The 26,412-nt window shown below is 36.7% G+C and overlaps 3 protein-coding genes across 5 annotated transcripts; 1 reads left to right on the top strand and 2 right to left on the bottom strand.

Annotated features, from left to right (window-relative positions):
* The first annotated feature begins 425 nt into the window (after positions 1–425).
* On the top strand, positions 426–3,356 carry LOC125859960 (uncharacterized). Its single transcript, XM_049539816.1, has 3 exons — positions 426–782; positions 1,719–1,970; positions 2,708–3,356. Exons 1-3 carry the CDS (start codon positions 426–428, stop codon positions 3,044–3,046), a joined length of 948 nt encoding a protein of 315 aa, XP_049395773.1. The 3' UTR covers positions 3,047–3,356.
* A 234-nt stretch (positions 3,357–3,590) lies between these two features.
* LOC125858272 (ATP-dependent zinc metalloprotease FTSH 11, chloroplastic/mitochondrial) lies at positions 3,591–17,006 on the bottom strand. Its single transcript, XM_049537992.1, has 17 exons — positions 16,203–17,006; positions 15,570–15,723; positions 15,204–15,296; positions 14,900–14,988; positions 14,467–14,590; positions 13,539–13,658; positions 13,380–13,430; positions 12,805–12,866; positions 11,603–11,660; positions 10,375–10,500; positions 10,209–10,289; positions 9,702–9,831; positions 7,479–7,627; positions 6,834–7,115; positions 4,405–4,494; positions 4,215–4,268; positions 3,591–4,111 (listed from the first exon to the last, which is right to left on the bottom strand). Exons 1-17 carry the CDS (start codon positions 16,814–16,816, stop codon positions 3,947–3,949), a joined length of 2,442 nt encoding a protein of 813 aa, XP_049393949.1. The 5' UTR covers positions 16,817–17,006; the 3' UTR covers positions 3,591–3,946.
* A 759-nt stretch (positions 17,007–17,765) lies between these two features.
* Positions 17,766–25,763, bottom strand: LOC125859308 (polypyrimidine tract-binding protein homolog 2). 3 transcript variants are annotated; one of them, XM_049539017.1, is made up of 11 exons: positions 25,641–25,763; positions 24,137–24,340; positions 23,819–24,028; positions 22,358–22,420; positions 22,185–22,258; positions 20,540–20,632; positions 20,011–20,068; positions 19,343–19,447; positions 19,168–19,249; positions 18,364–18,476; positions 17,766–18,154 (listed from the first exon to the last, which is right to left on the bottom strand). In XM_049539017.1, exons 2-11 carry the CDS (start codon positions 24,320–24,322, stop codon positions 17,816–17,818), a joined length of 1,323 nt encoding a protein of 440 aa, XP_049394974.1. In that variant the 5' UTR covers positions 24,323–24,340; positions 25,641–25,763; the 3' UTR covers positions 17,766–17,815. The 3 variants fall into 3 exon arrangements, with proteins under 3 accessions (XP_049394974.1, XP_049394975.1, XP_049394977.1); XM_049539018.1 differs by lacking the exons at positions 24,137–24,340; positions 25,641–25,763 and adding an exon at positions 23,615–23,679; XM_049539020.1 differs by lacking the exons at positions 24,137–24,340; positions 25,641–25,763 and adding an exon at positions 23,615–23,676.
* Between the last annotated feature and the right edge of the window lie 649 nt (positions 25,764–26,412).

Below are 26,412 nucleotides of genomic sequence, written 5' to 3'. Positions count from 1 at the left end.
CACGTAGGATACACACTTAAGCTAGTTCTAAGAATATAAAAAAAAGTGTCAAAATGATATATCGAAACTCTACATGAAGTGTCTAAAATAAATATCGTTTAGTTGAAGTATCTAACTGAAAATTGTTGTCAACTTTAATTAGAAGTCTACCGATGGATTTGGCCTACTATATAAGTATAGTTCAAGTAATAATGTAGCACTAAACATATTATTTGACTGTAATAAATATGCATAATCAATTACTCAAAATTTTAGTTGTAAAATAATCGTTCGATCACACGTGTTAACCACTGGTTACCGTTGACGCTTTCATGCAGCATGCAGAAAGCCACGTAACCCCCCACCCCACACCCCATGCTAACTCCTAATTTAATTTTCTCTATGAATAGAGATTTGAATTCGTTCGTTTTCTCATTCAAACAATAATGGTGAAATTAGCATCGGCGCGGGAGATGCGATTGTACGGGCCTCGGCTGACCCGAAACCGATTGGAGTACATCAACGCGGGTCTATACTTGTTCGCTACCATATTGCTGGTGGGTGGGTTCGCTGCTCAGTTCTCGAACGAGCAATTGTCCGGTTTGGTTCTGTTGTTGATAGCGTTGGCGATGATTGTTGTAGTGAATGTGCATGATCTTCTAGCTCACCTCGCTGGAATCGACTATAGATTTCTATTGCTCGGATTTGATCCACAGCTTCCCCTCGTCGAATTCGCTGTGCCCGTAGTTCAGTCCGTAGGAACAATTCTCAACTTCTTAGCCATTCTTTTTCTCTTCACTCAGGTAATTAATTCTTAACTACCTCTGTTTTAATATATTTGTCTTAGTTTGTTAAAAATACTTATGATTACGAGATTAAATGACATTTTGTTACAAAAGTTTTTTAAACTCGATGGACTTTATGTCTAAGTTAAAATCACACAAACAAATGCCTAATTCATTTGCTCTATATTTCCTTCCGTGTCATCGCTTTTATCGTTAAAAACATCACACTGAATTCTAAGCAATCATTTTATAAGAGGGTGTTTGATTGGTAAAAGGAATAATTTTTTTTTTTTTTTTTTTTTTTTATCTATTATACCTTGAGAGAAGGAGATTATAAGACGGAGAATCGAACCGTCACTTATTGGTAAAAGTTTTCAAATATGGTATCAGACTAGGGAGACTTAAATTAAAGATGCCTAATGCCACAAGTGAGGTTTACCCTATTGGTTGAGTACCTGCACCGTCAACCGGTAGATTAAGTACGAATCACACTAGGGTAAGTTCGAATGGTATTTGAATTTTTTATTAAGGGGTGTCAAAATATAAAGTAAAAAGCAAATGCTCCTATAAGGGATAGAACACACAACCTCAAACAATGTAATTTTCCGACGCCTTGCCCTAGGGTAGCTCCGCCCCTGGAATGTCTAATGTACGAAAATTTCATTTACTACATTCTTTTGGAACTGACTTAAAGGGACATAATAGCCTTGTAACTACCACAGTGCCAAACTTGAACCCATTGACAAGATCACTATACCACTGGCACAAATTCAGCATATGCCACTATAAGGAGGTGTCTGGTCTTTCTTTAACAGACAAAGAAGCCAAGAATGTGATACAAGGATTAGTAATTTTGCTTTGCTGGCTAAATATAACATTGAATATTGGCTATGTAGTTTCAGTATAATGTTGTTGAGTTCTTCATCTGATCATGTATTTAATTCGTTTGTGAAGGCAGAAAAGGGGTATGGCAATTACAAAATGGAGAGGCAAGCTGTGAGTCTGCTTATTGCTGGCCCTGCTCTATGGCTGCTTGGTTCAATCCATAACTCGTGTCAGATTTACGAAAGAGCGGATGGGCATGTCCAAATCTTGCAACAAAGTGTCAACATCCCCTTCTTGTTGGGCAGTTTACTGTTTCTGGTAGGATCACTCCTCAATTGGAGAGAGCAGTCAGGATATGTCCACCATGGCTTGAAATTGTTAGTAAGTAACCAACATTTTTTACAATTATCAATACGGAAAAATCTGTTTATGGACTTACCATCTAACTCTTTAATACCACCTATAATGATCATAAAAAACGTATATATCAACCCACATTTAAAGGGGGAAAAAAGGTGGCTTTCCATAAATACTCGCAAGGTAGGGTTGATGCCCGCGTCTCCCGTAACCATGCTTGCAAGTTCCGCCGCAGAAACTAAACTCTCATTCTTACTCAGTTGCTCTTGAAAAAAAAAACTATTTCTCTTTAGTTAGTTTCCCGGACCTTAAGACCCTCGTCTGGGAAGCATGATCAAGTAGTCTAGGAATAAGAAAGGTCTTTAATTACTAAACTATAGGATGTGCATACTCAGAAAGGCATGACCCTGTCAACCAAGTATCAAAAAGAAAGAGAAGAGGAGAGAAGGAAAAGTTGTATTTTTGGCAACATTCTAGGAGACGTTGGATGTTGTGAATAGATTCTATAGTAGTAGTCCTATCAGTAAGATGAAGTGAATACTGAATAAGTTGATACAGAGGTTCCATATAGCCAATCCAACTTTTGGATCCGAGACATTCTATTTGGTTGTTATATTTTTAACTCTGTCTATATCTTTATACTTCTTGTAGGCTTATGACATAGAAAACACTAATAATATACTAACGAGCAGTACAATCTCTTGCACACCTTTTGTGCAGTTCGATCAACTAACTGTTGAGGGACTTGTGAAATGATGCAGAGTGAAGACTGGATGTTGTTCGGGTTATTTGGGAGTTTATTGCTGTTCATTGGAGGATTAATGAATGTGGTAAAAGTGTTCAAGATGCAACAAATGAGTGGATTGAGACTAGAAAAGCTACGAGGCGGAGCACAAGACCGATTGATACAAGAAAGGGAGGGGCAAATGCCACTGCTAATAGAAGAGCAAAGACGAAGGAGACAGTCATCGGTGGAGGAGGGGCAAATGCCACTGCTAGTAGAAGAGCAAAGGCGAAGGAAAAGGTCGCCAGTGGAAGAAACAACATCCTCTACCGTTGCCCCAACTCCTTACAAGGATGTTCTTGTTGGTCAGGCTTGAGAGTTTATGACTCTATATGCAGCGATTGGACAGTCGTGCGCCATGAGGCTATACAGAGGATTTGCAATTTAGCTCATTCTTGCTGCCTTATTATATGGTGCTGATTTACGTGCTTATTGACAAAAACTGTTGAGGGGTGGTTTGGCATACAATCACACGATTGTTTAATTTACTTGAATTTGATGTTGTTGAATAATGTGGATCATGATCACGTACATATTTGATTCAAAGTTTAGTATGGGTCATAGGGACACTGGCCAGATGTTACATTTGTTATGTAATCTCGAATTTTGGTTTTCCCTAATGCAGAGCAAGGGGTGATTTACTGTTGAAAGACTTGATACAGTGTAGAACATAACTCTTTATCCAATATATGATATATGTTAAACACCCTCACGTAAATTGAAGCGGAATTACTTTCTTAAATTATCGAATTTGAACCTAAAGCAGAACCAAATGAATCTCCAGAAACTCGAGAACAAATCAATTAATTTGTTCAGACGAGATAGCATTGAAAGGAGCAGAATTAGTAAATCCTAGAGTATGGTGTTAAGTAGGATATCCTTATTCCCAGTATAATAAATAGATATACAATTCCCAAGTTTACATGCAAAATTTTGCCCAATAGAGGGTATATAAAATTAAAAAACGGTTGACAAAGAAAACGGAAAAAAGAAATTTTGGAAGTCCTACTAAGGCGTACAACACTACTGAAGCTACACCTGTTTTGTATGCCAGGAAATGGAAGTCCTAAAAATATGTTACAACACAAGGGGAAAGAAAAAAAAAATAGTGAAGACCTGTAAGTGAAATAATCAAAACTAGTGCTCCGTATACACTGTACATAATAGCCCCCTACACCAGTTGAGATGATCACCCATGGAAGAGAAAGCCATATATCTAAACCAATGCGAGAGTTTCTTCGTCCTGAGGCTGCTGCTGCTGCTGCTGTTGTTCAGAGAGCCGGTCTTCAGAGAAAGGGAGAAGAATCCGCCTTATATCTTCGGAAGTCAATGTTTCGCACTCTAGAAGGGCAGTTGCCAGAGTGTGTAGAGCCTTTTCATGCTGCATTGAAAAAGAAAATCACAGATAAGCTTATGCTAACCGAACCTAACAGGTTTCTGCCAGTTAGTATAGCTCTATGATCATTAAGATATGTAAGACAAACCTTCTTTAGGAGGGCCTTTACGCGATCATATGCTTCTCTTAGAAGTTTGACCACCTGAGCATCAGAAGAACAAACTTATAAGAGCTTATCAACCCAAATAAAAAACATGCTAGAATACTATGACTTAGAAATTCTTCATCAGGTCAGTTGTTACAAAAAAAAAGCTTTTAAACTCGAGCTAAGCACATACCTCAGCATCCATACGTGATTGCATTTCAGCACTTGGCCGCTCTTTGATGTGAACAGGTCCAATTGCATCACTCATCCCACAGGACGATACCTACAGAAAAATGTGGTACTGTCACACACTTGTAACAGAAAGCTTCATTCTGACAAATTTAATAACATCATTCACAGCTGAATATATACATTAGCCAGACAAAGAAAACGAAGAACCGACTCTTTTTTACTCTTCCTATAAAGCAGGTCCGGAGAGGAACCCTCTCAAGGCAGCTTTTGCCTGTGGAAAAGCTACGTCTCATGTGGGGTAAAACCTTAGTAGCTTCTAACTTATGTCTAGTGCAAAATACTCCCACACCATAGACATCTGGAGGGTATGGTTGCTTTCTTTTTTCTCTTTCCACCACGTTGGGTTATGCCTAGGTTACAGAGATGTTAATTTTACTTATATTAACAAATAGTAGTAGATTGAGGAAAAGGAACTAAAGGTGATACAATTTTCTCTGAGAAAAACTGAACGACAGTCCAAGGAAAGCAAAAATGACTTCGAACATTGAAGTCTCAGATCGGCAAGACTCAATTTTCTGAGCCCAGCATAGCACCTTCAATCTGACAGATTTAGTTTATCTTTCTGATCATTTGAGTTTCACATGGGACAATTTTTTCTTCATAACATCATCAGTTAGGTAACTTCCTTAAGAAACCTGCAATCCAAAGGTCTTGATGTTCACATAAATATTATTTTTATTTATGCAGTTAGCTGGCGAGAAATCAAAATGGGATAAGCACTACCCCGTATAATGTTGTCGAAAAATAAGACATTCTGGGTTAACAAATTCTGGCATATAAATGCAGCTAAAACCCAAATCAGCAACTTAAAAGAAGGCTTAAGTCATCCACAGCCCCTTAAAGTTGTCCGTATATTTCATTTGAACACCTCAACTACAACATGTACCTATTGAACACTTCTACCGAGTCGAATTAGAACCATTTTAGCATTTTTTTGACAATCAGTTGAAAATATAAAATGAGTGTAGTACACTCGCGCTGACATGGCAAATTGTCAAATAAACGATATATATGTGGCATTTTGAGTCAAAATAACAATTACTCCACCATTATGACAAAAACAAAGGAAAAACTCTTCAACTTTTTTTTCAAAATGCTGCTGTACATCCACCATTATCGTCGCCAACATCACCCATCGTTTCTCTTAATTCAATTATGGAAAAAGTCGAAGGAAAGTCAACAATTAATGGTGGAATTGAGCTATTTTAGTGACGAAATTTTCTAACTCTGAAAAAGGAAATCCAACAATTAAACTTTTCTTCATTTGTATGAATCAACAATGGCAAATCATTAGATTCAAAAAAAATTTTAAAAAAAGAAGAAGAAAGAAGACGTCTAATGCTGCTCATCGAACCACCTTTTTTTTTTCTCGTTCTTTACCATATATCAAAAATGGTAGATTTAGATTTTTTTAAAAAATAAAACATCTAATAGTAAAATAATGTTCTAAGATCCGGAGGGAAAAAAGAACAAAGTGAAACATTAATGGTAGAGGTGGTGGAGTTGTTTAAATTGCAATTTGTAACTTTGCTTACTTTCATAAATCGACAAAGATGCAGTTCTAGATCTGAAGGAAAAAAAAGGTACAAGCGATTCTAGATATTAAGAAATAAAATGACTATGTGGCAGCGTTGATGGTAGAGATGTTGGTGGTTGCTCAAAAGATGAGGAAGAAAGGGATGTGATGGCAGCGATAATGACAATTTTTTTTAAAAAAATGATGATAAAGGTAAATGAATTGGAGTGACTAGAAAAATACGGAAGAAGAAGAAGAAGTATGATTGCAATGGCGATGGCGATGGCGATTGCCTGCGGTTGCCAGAGAAATTAGTGATGGCAAATAAGCACAAAGAAGAAGAAAGCGACTGTTTTTTTTATTTATTTAAAAAATATCTATCTAAATGCTTTCACACACTCATCAGCCGTGAATCACATTCAAAATGCCATGTAGGCAAAAAGTGCTCAAGTGGTATAAATTTGAGGTCCTAGAAATGTTCAATAGGTACAAAACTTAGTTGAGGTATCTAAGTGAATTATGCGGACAACTTTAAGGGTACGCGTATGACTTAAGCCTTAAAAGAAATCATGCAGCCAGTAAGAACATCAGATTTAATCTGCATGCATACATTGAAATATGTAGGCATGTAATTGCTGATAAGCAAAAACGAAACTGGGAAACAACTTTTTCTCATAGCTAATATTTGTAATACATGATGATCCATGTACTTCTAAACTGTTCAAGGCGTCTTTAAAAAAATCCTTGTTTAGTGAACCAGAGAAACAAAAAGGGAAGAGGAAAGAAGTATTTTTACTACATAAATTGACAATTTTACTCACTATAATAGACATTAATATGTAGCGAAATCATACCATGTATTGAGCAAGTTCTGTAGCTGTGTGTAGGTCACTACTAGCCCCAGTAGTTACATTGTCTGGACCGAAGACCAGCTCCTCGGCTACTCTTCCTCCCATACAAACATCAAGCCGTGCTAACAACTGCTTTTTGCTGATTGATGTCTCATCATTTGAAGGAAGCTGTGTAACCATTCCCAAAGCAGACCCACGTGGCATGATTGTAGCTTTATGTATTGGATGTGCGCCTTCAGTATTCAATGCAACAATTGCATGGCCACTCTCGTGATATGCAGTTAGCTGAAAAAGACGATATTTACCATAATGGTGATTAATATGTCTGGGATATTGTAACATGTCCACTACAGAACAAGGACAGGAAAACAAGGTGTTTATCCATTAAGCAAGCATCCAAAGAGTCCTTTAATTTTACTATACAAGAGGTTGACCAAGATTCTGCACAGCATTCAGAAAATACAAACTTGATGTTTTGAGGCCCAATAAGTTTTTATATTCTAAAGAATTTTGTCTGTTCATAAGCATGTAAAATCAAATAACTATATAGATTACCGAAATTCGATGCCTGATGACAAATCAAATCAAACTTACAAGTGAGTTACCGGATACAAACATGAACATATTTTTCATAATAGAGCAGAATACCTTTTTTGAGTCTTCTGAAAGGAACATGGTTTTGCGTTCTGTTCCCATTATTATTCTATCTTTTGCAAACTCCAACTGTGATGCATTTAGCTTCTCAGCACCTTCAACAGCAGCCTTAATGGCAGCAATATTCACCAGATTTGCCAAATCTGTTTCAAACAGAAACTGTTAGTAATATACCCATATTGAGAAAAGAACCAGGTTACGATCACTTGAATTAACAGTTCCTAGAAAAGGTGGTAGAATGTAATTTTAGTATTTAAATGTCATGTTACAAGAGTGATGTCATTAGTAAAATATAGTCCCACATGAAACAAATATCATGTGTTTTGAATTTGACACCTATAATATGTGTTTCTTGTATGCCACTATCATCAGGTGTTCATTATTTTTCTCTTTTAGTTTATACATGATATCAGAACCAAACTTTGGTAAGCTCACTCACAATTGTTTTTTCTTTTAACATTTCTATCACTCTAAGGTTCTTTCTCTAAAAACAGCATTGAGCTTATCGAATCTACTTTTGGTCTCAACTCCAGCTGTTACTCAGCTTAGTAAATCTACTCTCTCTCTCTGTTCTATCATCTACTATCGAATCTACTTTTTCTCTCAACTCCAGGCCTACTCCTCAGCTTGGTAAGTCTACTCTCTCTCTTTTCTTTTGTCTACTTCAGCCACACCCTTGTGGTGACACTTCGTCTTCTCCCCCAACAAAAATGCACAAAGTCAGGTAAATAATAAAAGAAAATGAAGGCAAAATAATCTTTAATCCAGGAGCAATTTCAAGAATTGATTTAACACATGATGGAGGCTGTTGAAATATTTATCAGTCCTACATTGGTTGAGAAAAGGTTTCCAAAGGATTTATAATGATTCTTGTCTACTCCACCCATTGGGTTAAGATTTTGATGTGAATTTTCATACTCTTTCATGTGGCATCACAGCCAAACTTTGGTGAGCCTGTTTCCGTAATTGCTTCTCTACCTATTATTTTCTCAACCAGGCTTCTCCCTCTCAATCCAGCCATCAACCACTAATTTTGCTAGAGACTCACTCCTCACTCCCCTGAGCCGCTCTCTATCTCTATTTACTCCAAATCTCTCTCTCTCTCCACACTAGGACAACTCTTCAATTCATTGAGTATACTCTATGCCTACCAGCTTGTTGAGCCTATCTCTACTTCCACATTCAATTTTTGATCTTTCCCCACAAAAGAAGTCTCAATTTCCAAAGGCCAAACAAATTCTCGAATGATTCTGGACTACTCCATCCATAGCCTCAATGATAGAGTTGAAATACCCATATTCCCCTTCACAAAACGCATATGAATGCTCGGTTTATCACTTGAGCAAGTGAAAAATTGTTGACTCTACCTCACTCCTTACCACCCAGCCCAAACCCCTCTCTGTTTTTAAGAATTCAAGTTTTATTTTTAATCTGGTGACTCAATTGATACTATGATAAAAAGAAATTGTTATAGAAATTATAATCCCATCTTACCCCAAAAGTAAACAAATTATCAGAATCATCATTCATCTAACCCTTTCATAAGTCATCGGTACTTCAATTCTCACATATTTACTTCAGTCAAATGCCCAATCTCCCAATATTATAATCCGCCCAGATCCCTAGGGAACATGACAATTAGTAACCGTGAAATGATGTATCAATAACACCACGATTCCATCGGTCAATAACAGTAATATGATGTATCTAGGCTAGGAAAAAACTCCGGCATTAACCAACAGTAAATTGTCAAAAGAAGTTCATAAAGCAATGTTACTGCAAGGAAACAATGCACAAAACAATGGACACAAGAATACAATTTGTTCCAAATTTAATCTAGTTCAGTGATCTGATAAGAAAAAGTATAAATTAGTGCTCTTATTCATGTATTTGGCCCATGAACTTGCATAATATTTACTTTTTTTACATCCCGCATCCATGAACTTTACTTTCACACGTCCAGAGTTATTTTGAGGAGTAATCCATGTCTAGCAGATTGGATAAATGATACAGCCAACTTCACAAATCCAATCTTCTTTTACCAAAATATTTAAAAAGTCATAAATAGAATCCACGTAACAGGATCATCCATTTCAATCTTGAAAAAGGTAGTATACCATCTCATTAGACATCAATTTTAGGATAAAAAAGATTCACATTATATGGAAACTTAACCAAAAGGAAATGAACATAAAATAAAATGGGCATTGCACTTGCCTGCTCCATTGAATCCTGGTGTTCCACGAGCAATCGCATTCACATTGACATCATCACTAACTGGTTTGTCTTGCAAATAAAGCTCTAAGATCTCTTGACGACCCCGCACATCTGGATTGGGAACCACAATCTAGAAAAAGTTGTTTTGATGTTAACAGCATGATGATAAACTATATTTATAGAAGAAAAATACAATAAAATATTCCTCAAATTCATCACTAAGAATGTTTTTTTCCAAAAGGAGGAGGATAAAAAGTCGTTCAACAAAATTCAAACTTAGGCCTCCTTTGTTTGCCCTTATTGGAGATCTGAATGGTTCAAACCTTAGGTCATTTAGTGCATTTTGTTTACGTTAAGAGTTAAGCACTTATTTGGTCTGAATAGGTCTTAATCATTAAAATCTTGAACATAGTCTTAATATCATCAAGAGGTATTTTTGTGTGGATATCTGGAAGACTGGAAGTAGGAAAGCAGCCGAACAGGATGGATAAGTTCCAAAAGACTTACATGCCTATCAAATCTACCGGGTCTTGTCAAGGCAGGATCAAGAATATCAGGCAAGTTTGTCGCAGCCATCAATATTATGCCCTGTAAAATGAGTCAAAAGTACACTTCAGTTTCAAATTCAGGAGAGAGATTCATAATTCAGATACTTTAACTTCAAGACGTTTACCTCATTTTGCTCAAAACCATCCATCTCAACAAGTAATTGATGCAGTGTTTTCTTAGTATGCCCTTCCCACTGCTTTCGAGTTGATCCAACAGCATCAATTTCATCAATAAATATGATGCATGGAGCCTAAAAGGGAGTCAGACACATGAAAATTAGAAAGCAGTTCCAGGAAACTGATTGAGCTTCTTGAGAAAGGGAAACAGACATCAAATCCTTTCCTGCTCCAAGTACAATGACAATGAGAGGACAAAGCAAATTATCTCACATGATAGATATAGTAACATGAAGCAGAAAGAGGACTTCCAACCTCCCATTAGGTTTTCACAGTTATTTAACTAGGAGTTCTTTTTATTTTGCATTTCAGACGGAAATAGCAAGTTTAACAACAACAAAATTCAAGGCAGATACTAGGGCATCATTCCCCTTAAGCTTTGTTAATTCAAGCAAACAAGAAAGTTACTTTCCTAGTACAGCAAAGTCTTAATATCAAAAAATGGAATACCAGCAACTGTTTTGTTTGGAGTTACCCAAAACCTCCTCTTTCATTAGCTGAATTCATTGTTCACTCCAAACTCTTGATTTAAGAAGGGTGAAAACTCCTTTTTCCCATTGATGAAGGCACATTCTATATGGACAGCCCAAATTGGAAGTATGTCAAATGATGACAGACAGGCAAGTATTAAAGTGCCTGCAGCTTCATAAATCATAGAGGAGACATTCATAACCAATTATGGGTGATCTCACAGTTCTTGTACTATGTAACTCGAACAAAAGTTTATTTCAGAGTGTTAAGGAATGAATGCAGTCTTATTCATTGTAATATACATAAAAAGCATAATTATAGGAATTGATAACAGATCTATAGGATTTTCCTTTTAAATTCTTTCCATAGTTAGGATTCTATGTATATGTGTATATGCTTGCTACTACATGGAATAACATATCAATTTTTCTCCCGTATCTTCTGCTACGCATAGATTAATAGGCACGCACACTTTATGAAACATGCAAGATAAGTTCTATGCACACAGAGAACATATTGCTTCACAATGGAACCACTTGAGCAAAAGTGAGCTTTTCAAGCATAACTGAGCACTGACTGAAAATTTTCAGTCCAGCGTTTACCTAGAACACTGTACATTTCACATGATTTTGCTCTGATCTGTAAAAGCAATTTTTTTCTTTATAAACCACAATAAGTAAGTGATGTATGTATAATCTATCAAACCTTCTTCTTAGCAGCTTGAAACAAAGATCTCACACGCCGAGCACCAACTCCTACAAACCTAAAAGAATGTAAAATTACCCAGCCAAGTTAATTAGGTTGTTAGGTAACCAGCTGTAAGATCTTGAAAAGTGAGAAAAGTTGGCCAACAATAAAAAAGAAACAAAATAATAAAGTGCACAATATCAGACAGTGTGTTCTAAGAAGGACAGAAGGATGGACTTCCATAGTAAAATCATGCTGCAAGTGACTATCCAACCAGTCATCAACTTCATTGGTCGTGAAAGAACATATGGTAAGTTAAAAGACTTCAACAATATTTCTTGCTTAACTTGGCTGGTAGCACCTGAAGCATACTTGACACAGCACGCTGTACCCGATGCCCTCATGCGAAAAGAATATTACAGATTCTAATCACCTATTTCTGCTTTGCAACTTCACAAGTCGACTCTGGTACAGTTCTCCCCTTTTTGTAAGAAAAGTGAGCTGTGCTAAAGTCAACCATGGAGCAGCTAGAATGCTGGATCAGGAGCAGACTTGACAAGGAATTTTTTTATCTTCAAATACTTGACAAGGAAACTAAAGCTGCCTATAGCACCATTCCCACATGAATTTAGTTGGACACTTCGAGGGAAAGGATTCCCAAATTTTTAGGGAAAAGATGCAGTATCTTTAGCACACTCTAGATCGTCTTCTGGGGTAAAATGGTAACATGCATGAAGTGGACTTAATCATAAGTACGTATGTTTGGACAGAGTTTTTGCTAACTGTGATTATGTGTGTACACTTTGTACCATCATAGAGCTGGAATAGATCAACAAAATCCTACTTGTCAGGTGTCCAGGAAAAAAGATCTGCCCTACTATAGCTATTGGCCTACCTTATCCAAATTTAGACATATTTTCATGCATAGGCTTGCGCACAATTACCAATCCTCTCTTCACAGTTAAAAGTTAATATGACTGTGATATCAATGACAGATATCATTCAATTCCCTAGATGCTGGAAGCAAAATACTGCAGAAGTGTACATATAATGAACAAAAACTGACTAAGGTAATTTTCTAAGCACCAAGCAACTTGCTACCCCTGAGAAGAAACTGAGCTTCTTCTAGAAAGTAAGAGGAGCTCACAAATCATAAGTTTCTCTCACATATTGGATACATATATGCCCAAGTTATGAGGTAGAGAAAGTAGTAAACATACATTTCTTCAAATTCAGAGCCTGCCTTATAAAAGAAAGGCACCCCTGCTTCTCCAGCGATAGCCTTCAAATCAAGATAATTAAGCAGGATTAGCATAAGTACATGCTTATGTTTACATAATTAGAATGCAGAATTAGAAAGCAAAGGTCACATTATGAATGAAGGGAGAATGCAGAACAAAGAACTTGGCCCAAAGAAGAGAACAAGGTATAGAAGAGAAATCTTTAACTAATTAAAAAAGGACCAATTCTGACACTTACGAATTTATTCAAGAGCAGAAGAAATAACTATGTTTTTGTAATTACAAGGAATAAAAATCTTAAATGATTTTTCTGTATCAGAAAGAGAAAAGGATTAGTAAATTTTACATCACCAAATAGGAAAAGGAAAGAGAGAAGAAACTGCTCAACCAGAAGACTCACAATTCACAACTAACAAGAAGAAATTGCATCTGAATTTGATTATAGTTGGAAGTGCGCAATGCATCTGAAGATATAACAAAGAGCACTGCTAGCCGACACATGGAACATCCAATGTGGACAACTACTTCAGCATAAAATGTAATCAACAGCTTACCTTGGCAAGGAGAGTTTTTCCTGTTCCAGGTGCTCCAGTCAAAAGAATTCCCTAAAAACAAGACAATTATTCCATCAGGAAAAGCATAGGGGGTGTTTTACATAAAAGGAAGCACACTACCAATAACAAGCCAGGATAAACGGGTATAATAGCGCAAACCTTCGGCAACTTTCCTCCAAGCCGAGTGAACTTAGAAGGATTTTTTAGGTACTCAACAACCTCCTCAAGCTCTTGCTTAGCATCATCACAACCTTTGACATCCTTAAACGTTTTGACATTCTGCATCCAAAAGAAAAATAGATAAACAAAAACAACTGCAAGATCCAAATCCCCGAACAAAAGAAGTCATACTTTTCCCAATCTCTATTGGACAATCAATGGAAGAAAAATGCAAACTCTAGTATTGACTAGCACTATAGAGTAAGTGTGGAGGTTCAAGACCATCCAACATCTTTCTCAAGCACCAACACATTAATCTAAAGCTGAACTAAGTAAATAACCCAACAAGGACTATTAGTATTTGTCTATTGAAAACATTCCAATCAATGAGCCTCGAGAGCATCATTTCTACAGGGTTGGGTCTTAATACCCAAAGAGAGAATGTTTTACAAACTTTAGAAGTTGTTAATAGTTCGAGTGAGCTAATACTCAAAGAGTTACTCCTGAAACAGCTGGAAGACTAAGAGAACCAAACAACCAAGACCAATGACGCATGAACATTTATGTTAATACACTATATAATTGATATGGAAGTAAGTTACATAAGGCATAGCCTGGGATAAAAGAGATACTTGAAGCTGTTCCTACTTCCCCTTTCCAAGTTAGTCTTTATTGATCACTGGTGGACGTCCGATAATGCAAGAACATAGAAAATAAAAAATGAGACGCCTACCAAATCCTAGGGACACGGACTCCTTTTTCTAATACCAAAACGAGGAACACAAACAAACTAGATATTTCATACTATGACAAGAATTAAAAAGTAAAATAGAATAAAATTAGCTTCCAAACCATTTAATCACATAGCACATCATAAGATTGGTGCAGAAGACAACCTACATGTAATATCTCCAGAAAGAAAACAAACCTTCTCAGGCATTATTTCTTTATTCAATTCTTTCGGGGCATAGGATGAGCTTGAACCAACACCTGAAGCTCCTATCCCACCTAAGCCACCAATATATTTCTGAAGTGCAGTAGCACCCATTATCCTGAAAAAAAGATTGTACTCTTTTCTTAGTAAAAATATAGAAGAATAAGACTAAATAACTGCCAACGAAAGACAAAAGAAGTTACCTAAAACAAGGAAAGAGAGTGAAAACTAAGATAACAATAGAGACAAATCAGTTAATATGCTAACTAGCACAGTAGCAATCACATAAAATAATCAGGGCACAACCCCCCTGCCACAAACAAACTCCCAGAAAATCTGGAGAAAAGGGCAGGACTTTATATCTAGAGAAATTACTGGGCCTCATTTCTGTGAATGCAGAATAGTAAATTCAAGAAGATAAGCTTACCAGACCAAGCCAATGGCAATAGTGAATATGATAGTTGAGAGAAACTCTTGCGCAAAACGTGATGATCTGTTTGAAACTTTAGGATCAACCTACATGTGAAAATAAAGAATTCTGGGTAAACAACATGCACGCACAAAAGCATGACCCAACAAATGAACAAAGTAATTATGAGCAGAGTCAATGGAAGCACCAATAGCCATGGTTTCATATTTAACTGTTAGTAACACTAGTTTTAGGTATGATGCTTAAGATGAACATTAGACTCCTTGTCTTAACAGAAACTGCAGTGCTGAGAGTATCTTACCATCACAACATGTAATGGCTGCTTCTCGGAAATGCCAGGATTTAAAAAGGGTTCATCCATGTTCCCTGATGCCCGTTGCTTCAACTCTTGCAACTATAATTTTATTCCATTAATCATCAAAAAAGAACACCAAATCAAGAGACAAGTGCAGTACAAATTACAAGAGTAAGTAGAATATCTAGAGTTCAGAATGATTTCTTTCACTCTAAAAAATAGAAGCACTTAGAATGAATTAGGACTGATTGGGATAATCAGGAACCCGAAACATTCATTATTTAGTGTCAAACATTAAAATGGTTTGTTATCGCATAGGTGGCATTGCCAATAGACACAAAAACCTGAAGGTATTATATGATCAACAATTACCAGTGAAGGAAGACTAGAAGGCTTTCCAGATAGCTCATCAGGTAGATATTCAGCAATAGCATTTGTAGCCACAAGAGCTCGCATATATTCTGCAACTCCTCTACTGTCTACAGCATGAGCTCTCTGCTCAAAGCGCCGAATGACAGACTCAGGGCTAAGGTTAAAAAGATAAAGAGAACAGTGAATACTCTCTAAAAATAAATTTGTGTAGCTAAGGTAACTTATAAACAAACCTAAAAAGGGGAACAAAAGTAACCCAGAGTGATCAGGCGAAAGACTCCAACACAATAATTCACAGGAACTGACAGGCTGCATAATTGTTTAGCTACATCACATATGATTCTCTTAGTTTGTAATTAAAATAGTGAGAGTCGCAACTAGGCAGATCAATCAAAAGCATCCATGAAAACAATGACCACATTAAACAGCTTTGTATTTATCTTATTCGTGATATAGGCAAAGATTGTAAAAATGTAGTATCCTAGTCACTCCACCTCCCCTAGAGAAAAGCACCTTAGAAATCAGTAGTGAACACTCACCATTCCTCATAAAAAAAGATACTTTACCATTATCTACCTCCACTAGATTCTGTCACTGGTGCAGATGAACTAAGTAAGGCGGACCAAAGTTTACCTGTGCTTGTTGAGTTCAGCAAGCAAAGCACTCTGCATAGCAGCATCGTTCGGATTTGCATCGGCATCCGCTATCAATCTCTCCAGACGTTTCTCTTGCTGCCAAAACGGCCACCAGCTAAACCAATCCGACAGCAAAATATTCTCAAACCCTTTCTTCACCTTTGCAAATACCCCCATCAAAAAAATCAGTATAGGCAGTTTTTTCTTCAGTTCATCATTCTCCACCAAAACCTCAGATTCCACATGGCCCGCTTCATTATCAGAAACACTACTCACAACTCCACCATTCGAGTCAATGGAAGAATTATGAACGGAACCAATCTCAACAACAGATGGTTCATTGAACTCTAGGGGTTCAATCTCCGGAATAGAATTGTCATTATTAGATAAGGCAAATTCCGATGAGGAATCGACTTGTTCAGGATTCAATGTACAATGAAGCAGTAAATTGTGCCGGCAAAATCGAGTCTTGAAAGGAGGAGATGCAGTTGTGGATAAACGAAGACAGAATAAAGGGTTGGAGATAGAAAGGGACCGCACATGTTTTGAGGAAGAAAAATGGAAAAGAGGAGGTAAAGGCTTGAAGAGAAGAGAAGCTTGAAGAGTGGTCATGGCTTTTCTTTCCTTAAGATTAGATGTTTTAGGGTTTAAAGAAGAGGAGATACTTTGGGTTGAACTCAATCCAAAGACTTGAAGAAGATTCTTTACTGCAAAAGAGAGGATTTTTATTATTTTTTTGGTTTCTTGCAGAGAGTAACAACACAATTCTCTTCTCCCTTTTGTTCTCAGTTCTCACTATGGGAATTAGAGAGATGAAGGGATTGGGTTATTTCTTGTTGGAATTATAGAGCAAACAAGAAAACCTTATCTCTACTCAAATTGGCGCCCTTCTTCTTGTGGCCTCTATAATTTCTCACTTATATTTTTTGAAAAATAGATATACGTAGCTATTTTGAGATTTTCAGTATGGCAACTGGTCATTTTCATATCCCAACGGCACAGTTCATTACTTTTAGGTTCTCTTAAGTGGCCTATCCTTCAGGATTGAAATGAGATGCATTGGAGAAGCCAAATTCTTTTTCTTTTTCTTTTTCATCATCTCTTGACAAGTTCATTTGCTGTGAAAGCTTTGGCATAATTTGGAGTTCGAAAACCATTAGAAAAATTGTTACTATACGTGTTTCTTTCGACAACATAAATCAAACACGATTTCAAAAATATTCCAACCAAACTAAGTTCATCAAAGTTAGAAACAAACATAAGATATTGGCTCTTGTTTTACTCTTTGTTTTCAAAGTAACATGAGTTGGGGTTAGGAGAGTAGGCGAGCATATAAGTTACACACAAGACAAGCATGAAATGAAAGCCTTTGGCTCCATTATAATTCATAGTGATAATAGATAATCAAGAATAGTGTACAATGCACAGCCTAAAAGCAGGTATGAAACCATCCATTGACCCCAAAAAGGTACGAAAAAAAAAGGTACAGCACAGAAAGACCAGAAAAAGGAACCAAAACATGCAAGTTAGGACCAAAAGACTTGTGACATTTTTGGTTAACACCTCTCTGCAACAATATTGAGGACCCTAATAGGCAAAACTTGTTTCGCACTAGTGATACTGTGGATGATAAGGAGGCATTGAAGTAGAATGTGGCATGACGTTCTGTCCATGCATTGGCATCATCCCAGGACCCATTTGAGAAGGCATACTAGCAGCTGGCATGTAAGGGTGATTATGCATCTGCATCGGCATTGATGGAGTTGCAGTGGCGGGGGCCGAGTTCCAGCCTGCAGAATGCTGAGGCGGAGCTGGCGTGTACTGGGAAGGAGCACCATATGGATGAACACCTGGACCTCCCATCTGAGGCGGCTGCTGCCCCATGATTGAAGGTTGAGAATTCATTGGAATATTTGGGATTGTGTAATCTCTGCCGCGATCATTATTAATCTGAAATCAGTAAAAATAACCATTCAATTAAGGCAGTGACTTGTTCCCTCACAGGGAAGGGGGAAAGAAAGCTTGGGGGGGGGGGGGGGGGGGGGNGGGGGGTGTATTAAGTAACAAACAAAAGAGAGATGGCAGACACTAAATTACAGAGTTCCCGTCACAAATTAATATCTCAAAGATAATAAAGCTCTCTACAAAGCTGCTTTTACCTTTATACTAAGATCTGTGTGTCGAGAGTAAGAGATATGAAGCATGCAATATCCACCTTGATATATGGAATGTCCTTCCAAAGCTTCCTTCGCAACAGCAGCTGTTCGCACATCTGTAGATTCAACAAAGCTATAGCTTAATTCAACTCACAAGCATCTGAGTACAGAATAACCAATTCAAATCCACTACTTTGAAGTTTGTACAAGCTGACCAATTCACAAGAGGAAAACATTGCTCCCCAGGGTGGACGAGTTCAAAACATTTCTTTGACTAATACACCAACTATCTTGTTTAACCAAAAAAGAAGATAAGGACAGCAAGAAGTATATCTTTCTTTTCATAAAATTTGGTCACTTAAAATGCATCAAGAAGATTTTGAACCACAAAAGGGAACACAAAGAGGATCAGAGAGCTAAGAGAATCCAAAAAACTGAACCGAGCTATTTACAGGGGTTTAGCTTGTTCCAGGTAAATGGAGTAAGAAACCTAGCTTTTATGGAGTGGTCTGGAGTTGAAATTCCATAAAATATTTGCACTTCCTCAGTCCAAAAAAAAACAAAAAGAATACTTACAGGGTCATAATCCAGACAGCAAGTACATTTACCCAATAAAATATTCACTAGAAACAAATAACCCTGCTTGAATATAGAATGCCATATAGAAATCACAACATAATATAATGTCAAGAAGCTGAGAACAGTGCTTGGCCATTTGTCAAATGATTTTGAAACATTGGAGCAAGCAAGTAATGAGTAAGGGCAAGAACTAACACTTGGCAAATTATTGTCCACACTTCATCTTACCTGGATATTGTATCAGAGCCTGAAGCCCTCCATTCTTATCAAACATAGCAATCTTTAGGACAGGACCAAAAGCTGAGAAAACCTGAAGCATATATGAAGGAAAATGAGAACCAACAAAACAAGTCAGAAGATGGTTATGAAAGAAATCTTTTTTGCAACTGAAGAAGAGTGTTACCGTGTATAGGACATCCAAGGTTACTGCATACTGCATGTTCTCAATGGAAGCAAGAAGAACATTACTCTCAGGTTCCAGTTTCTTCCCATCCAGACCCAAACTGAACTGCAGCACAGATGGAAGAAACTTTAAAAAAAGGATAGACAGCATTCCATGACGAACTTGCCCCCCAGGAACATATGCAAACCATAGAAACATGAAAAATAAGTGCATTCCATGTGAAGACATGAATACTGTTGATTGTGTTAATAGCTTAGCTTTATTCCAAGAAATTTTATTACCTAGCACAATTATAGGAGAACATTACTTTTATCAAAATTAACTCTCTTTCCTAATTTATTTATAGGGCTCATTGTATAAATACCCCTTCTCCTGGGATGTAAATATATATCGAAACACAAAGAAGCCTTTTATTCCTTCTCAAATTCTACACATACACACCAATGACCAATCAATAAACTTATGCCTCAATCCTACATTAGATCGGGATACATGTTCACGGTGGTCCAATTAATACTTTGCTGTATGAAAGGGCAGTATCTTAAAGTAATCCAACAGAAATCCATAATGGCAGCAACAAGGGAACTGGAAGACAGGGATCTAACAATCCTAGCAAATCCTCTACGCGCAAGTGAGTCTGCACTTTAGAGCTTTGACTGATTCATTACCTGACCACTTGAATCTATGGCTGAGGAAGCAACAGGAAGAAGAGAATTGGTGTAGTCCCTAAATCAAAACCATAAACAAGATATAAGTTGGAAGAGTGGAAAGCAATAATTAACACAAACAAATTAAACCATATACAAGATGTAATTAAATACAGTGAAGATCGCGCAAAAGCATTCTGTATGACCAACTTTCAAACAACAACATATGAAGTATTGGGGTCTAGGGAGAGTGGGATGTATGGAGTCCTTACCCCTACCTTGGCAAGGCAGAGAGGTTGTTTCCATAAGACCCTCAGCTCGAGATAAGCATTTTCAAAACAGGTTTTGAAAAAACAGTCATCACTTATGAGTGTGTATGTTTGTATAGAAGATAGAGTATCTTTGTGGAAAATCATATTTTTTGTGTGTTCTCTACTTTTTGGTATGCCACTTTATAGGGGAGCTTTTCTTCCCATCATCAATAAGGTTATTTACTTTATCCGAAAATGTGCGTGTGTGAGATAGAGAGGTAGATGGAGATCATTTGTACCTGCTACGATGACTCTGAAACTTCACACTCAGATCTGTATGGGCAGAATATGTGATTTTAAGGGTACATGGTCCCAGTTCCGGAATCAAGTAACTGATGCACGAGAAAAGAAAAAAATCAGTCAACTGCCCTGCATGAACAATAAGTAGTAGCTAGTAATACTTCATCAAAAAAAAGTAGTAGCTAGTAACAAGTTCTCCAGTACACCAATTGAGTTTGGTATGAAAATTTAGAGATATTTTCACCCTTACAAAATCATAGAATTCCATTAACAGCTCTGACCATATGTAATTTAAACAGCTAGCCAACCACCTCAATTTTAGCCAACTAAATTACACAAAAAAAAAACAATCATCATTTCTGACCAATAATTTATACCAGGATCAGCCATTGTCTAACACAATAAGGAAATAAGCTCACCAGTCCTAGACTCCTAGTTATAAATATTTTCTGTAGCAGCATTTAGAAAGCAGAATTTGATAAGCTCATTAGGCACATAGCTAGAATGGACATGAGCACAAGAAGAAGGTGCCTGAAATGTCAATATACAATGTATATGGAGCAGCTAAGCTAAGGAACATATGCACCCCTTCAGTGAAATTTTTTTTTAAAAAAAATGGCCCTCAAAGATGTCCAGCCCCCATGTATGTGCACCACATCACCTTCTCTAAAATTATTATTTAGAGAAGTAAATTGATATATGAGGGAGAAAATGCCTATCAGGAAGTTGATATTTATAATTTAATTAAGGATGTACAATATTTTCACCCTCTACGAATCTTCCTTAGTATCATTACCCTATGAAATACAAATTTTAAAGTCAATAAATTTGTAGAATGTTAGATTTGGTTATAATAGTTTTAGTTAAAAAACAAAATAAATTAACTTGATTTTTATTTTAACAAACAATACTTCCAAGTTTGACCTAGAAAACTAATCAAATACAGCTTGGTTATAATTGTGCTTGTTTCATTTGAGTACAAGGGCTCATATCAAGTGTATTTATAGAAGGTTCATTGTGCAGAAAACTCATGTTGAACGGATCAAAAGAATAAAACAAAGATGTACAATAGGGTTAATAATAAAGCTACCTGCTGCTTTCAGATAAAGAGGCAACTATATCAGAAACCCTTTATTATGCATCTTCATCTACTAATCCCACTCAAAAATGAGAAATTCTTCACTCTATCCTCTCTCTTTTTAATCATAGCCCTCAACAGTAACATTATCTAATTGTGCTACTGCCACTTCAATGTAATATGAGGAATCTTCACCCAGAGCACTAGTTCTAGATCACATTGTTCCTTATAGTCAAATAACAATGGTATCAACACATCTCGAGAGTAATTTAACCATACAAAATGGTGTGAGCATTAAAAAGGACAATTGCTATAATAAGGGCCGTTTGGTAGGACGTATTAGAGAATCCAATACATGTACTAGACATGGTATTATTTACTCCTTTGTTTGGTAGGATTTTCAGCCCATGTATAACAAATACATGTATTAGTTATACACCCTATTCAGTATTATAGGGTGTATAACTAATACATAGAAAACAATGATAGTAGTAATACAAGGGCTATTAATATTTTGGTAAGCATGGTTAAAGACATAGCCAACTAAAATATAAATCCAAAATCACCTGGGAATGCTTCTTCCATCCAGGGCATCCTTTGCTGAAGTAGCGGTTTCTGCATCAGAAAATTGCACCAGAGCCTGAAGAGGGTTCAAAGAGGCGAGGGACTAGTCAGCTAATTAGGAGGTCAACAAGCCTATTGACACTGATCAAATTTGCTTCTTCTGAAGCATAAATACCTGGAATCCTGCAGTCTTCTCAAATGTTGTTATCTTATGCACGAATCCAAAAGCTGAAAATACCTGGAAGAATAGGATTATTTCAGAAATGAATCTATTCAATGTTAAAAATATAAATTTGGAGAAATAATATACACTAAAAAGAAATCCAGCATGCTCTTCTCAAGTAAGTGTCTAATACATCAGAAACAAATAGCACAAATAACATTTCTACTTTAAATGATTATTAATTATACTCTCTACTGCCAAAGAAAAAATCTATTCAAGGAGTATTCTCCATCAGTTGACCTAAAGAAGTTCCAAAAATGTGAAGGATATACACAGGAGGAAGTTGAAAAGAAGAACATCTCTCCTGTCATTTACAGCACATGATACAAACAAAACTTACTGAACATGAATATGTGATGCAAACAAAACTATCTGAACATGAGAAAATTCTCTGAAGTTAGAAAATTATCTGACAGTTCTCTGAAGAGTCCACAAATTTAGGTCAGGCACTCATACAATCAGAAAACTCCACAAGAAGCATTGATACAAGTCTTGAACCCTTGTTCTAGTGGAAGAATGTAAAACATTTAAGCTATGACCAAGCTCACACAAGAGTAGTATTCCACACGAAACAAAATTAACTTTTAGAGAAAGTTAACTTCCAAGTCTGTTAACAAAGCCTAAAATTCAACTTCATTACAAGGGTAACCTTATCAAACAAATCTCATCATCAGAGAAGGTCTAAGCAGCCATAAATCACCTCAAGTTTGTAAGATCTTGGCCCCTAACCAGGCAAGCTCCATTCCACAAAGCTGTATTTTAGAAAATCAAACTTTCACACTAATAACATCCTAATAACTCTAAAACAAGAGGAAGGAGATTATTTCTTAAGCCATTGAAGTAAAGAGTACAGAAATTTTAAGACAAGCAAGTCTCGGAGATGGGAAGCTTAGATAATCAAAAGTCTGACTCATAAATGATTATCTGACTTTGTGTTTGGCCTTGGACCCTAAACTTTCGAATTATTTTAACCAAAAGACATTATTACTATAAGCAAAGGAAATTATGCATCCACTGCAAGTTGCCGGATGCATATGCAACAAGTTTGCCTTGGAAAACAAAAAATTGCATCTCCATTATGCACATGCTAAGGAAGGATGAAGATTTTAGAGGAATAAGAAACATCTGACACTCCAAGAAAGTCAGGAAAGTTAGATGAGGAGAAGGGAAGAAAGAGCTAGAGTTAAGAAAAAGAGAAAGGAGACAAACACGCATGCGCTCTTTCTCCCGATGCAATAAGCTGCCATTGAAGATATATCCTGGACATTGGCCTGCTGATCCATTCAATTTCATGTTAAAGAGTGCTCAAGAAAGCATGAAATACTCCAACCTAATTACCAAAACTACAGGAAACCTTTCCACGAAGAAGATTTCCTCTCCACCAAAGCAAATGGGAAGTATTTTAATCCTTACCAAGTGTAAAACGTCAATGCTGACAAGGCGAGCATCATTTCCCTCAATTGTAACCAACAACACATTTCCAGCTACATCTGCTGTAGTTTTGTTATTCACTATCTCTTGCCTGTTGGAATATTGTAGGTAGACGGTTTTCCCCCGTACCTGAGCTGGTTCTGAGGAAGAGGCATAGTACGATATCATTGCAATGGCTTGATTTAATTCTGCCTACACATATTAACAATTCAGACGTAAGAACTCAAGTTTTGAAGGATGTAAAGATTCAAAAGAAAAACAGATATACTATGAAAGAGAAAGGTGAATTCAGCAACTTACAAACTCTATAAATGCTTGATTTCGGTTTGCTCCTACATTACACTTGGTATTCACAACTCTACCAAAAGGTTTTCCCAATTCGATCAGCTCCTCCTCTGTGCACTCCCATGGTAAGTTTCTCAAATGAAGGACCTTTGAAGGAGGCTGTGTGTATCGAAACTGAGGCTGGCTAGATGCAGATGCCATCCGAACTACAAACCCAAGCTTTAAAAAGAATAACAGATATTAAAATGTCATTTGACCCAACATTTAACATTCCTCAAGGTCTCTAAGCTAAGAGAAGAATGGATTATAAGCAGTATATAGACTACATGTGCTAAAGGATCACAGTGCAACACCCAAAAGCGCATTGGACTCAAAATGTAAACTAGTGAATCTAATAAGCATGCTTAAATAGAAAGCAATTGTGCAACATATGGAACATAAGTTTTTAGAAAGATGGAATATAATTCAGAGTAAGTGCAACCATGTGTGATTCTTCTTCTTTTTTATGAAAAAGAAATCAGAGTGAAGCCAACCCTTGGGAGTCAACTGCAACCTTCAAAACTCTTTTTGAAACTGATGACCTCGGTCCTCTGTCCTTCTCCACTTAAATGCGTGACTTATTTCACTTGGTGCAAGCAACCATTGCCATATATTATCTTCCTTCGTACTTGGAATGTCCCTTGTACTAGGCTTTCTCGTGGAGATATATCAAGTAACTATAACCCACTCAACCAGTTACTATTTCCTTATCCCACACCAAGGTTAACCGTGAGACACCAATAAAGAAAGAAAATATTAGATGGAACACTAGATGGCATTTAATCTATTTAAAGTGAAAATCTCTATTAGAGCATGACAAGTGGTCTTGCTAAACTAAAAGTCAAGTCTTCAAACTCGTAATGCAATAATACTAGTGAATCATCATTATATTAGTGTCACTGCTCCCCTTCCCCGCACCACCAAAAATAAATACTACTTAAGTGAAGACCCACAAGCATCCAAGTCCCACCAGCAGAAAAACAACTAACTTATCCACAGACGTTTAGTAACATATACAAATGTCCTGTATTCCTGAGAATCACTGTGATTCACTCACCTAAAGAGACATCAAAATTTATGGTCAACAAAGGCAGACCCTCGGTCGGACAGCTATTAAGGTAACTGTGAGCTGGACTAGCAGAATAACCGGTAGACGATTAAATAAGGGAAAAAACACAGAGTATCGTACAGTCCCTCAACTCAAACTCATCGAATATATAAACCAAAAAAAAGAGAAGAAAAATAAAAAAACGAGCTACTCCTATTTCTCCAAGGGCCGAAAACTGTTTAATAGAACTTGCAGGATTCAGAGCAAGAATTAAAAGCACTGTCGCCGTCTAAAATGTTTTGAAAAGCCATTGTTAAATTGTACTCAACGAACAATAGGGATTAGGGCACTAAAAAAAACATATGATATAGAATTAGAATGTAACAAGATTGAATTAGAATGAAGAAATCATAGGTTTAAATCAGATCGAACCTAGGTTAAGCGGATGTTCTCAGAAATTAGGGTTTCACCGACGGAACCACCACACAACGACGCCTAAAACAAGATGAGATGAAAAGCCGACGAGTTTGATGAACTGATGGTTTCTCTTTATATAAATAAGGTTAACGATTTACTCCATTAATGAAGTTTAAAGACTGAATAACATATAGAGTAAATTTTATTTTTGGGAGAAGGGTCAAAAATACCCCTCAACTTTGTTTTATTGGTCGACTAAATCCTTGCCGTTAAAACGAATTTAGTTTTACCCCTGTCGTCTACAAACTCATCATTTGTACCCTCCAAACTAACGGTTTCCCCAAATCAATTCCAAATTCTCAACTTCGACCCGAATTATCCCTTTAAAAATAAATTATCAATTAAATCCGACCCATAACCATTTAATCTGATCTTACATACCAAATGTATAAAAAAAAAGTAATGAATTCACCAAAACCCATTTCAATTCCTAATGAACAAATAAATTTCCAGCCATTAATGAGCTTTTAAGAAGCAATGTTAGGAGCAAAAGCAAAGGAAGAAGACATGCCAGCCTTATGTTTATACACAAAAATAAGAACAATATTGCTATTGAAATAATCCAATAACCTTCTTCCCCAAAAGTCACTTGTATAGATATATTCACTAGTTCTTCAAATCCGCCGCACACGACGGCGAAAAGGCAGTACTAGGCGGTCGAATTCCACCAGAAAACAACAACAAGAAAGAAACTAAAAAGTTCATGCTGCTGCAATTTCGGGTGGGA

The sequence above is a fragment of the Solanum stenotomum genome, chromosome 3 (genome assembly GCF_019186545.1).
Source record: "Solanum stenotomum isolate F172 chromosome 3, ASM1918654v1, whole genome shotgun sequence".
NCBI lineage: Eukaryota > Viridiplantae > Streptophyta > Magnoliopsida > Solanales > Solanaceae > Solanum > Solanum stenotomum.
The sequence above is the reverse complement of the archived record's forward strand: the minus strand, read 5'-3'. Positions and strand labels throughout refer to the sequence as shown.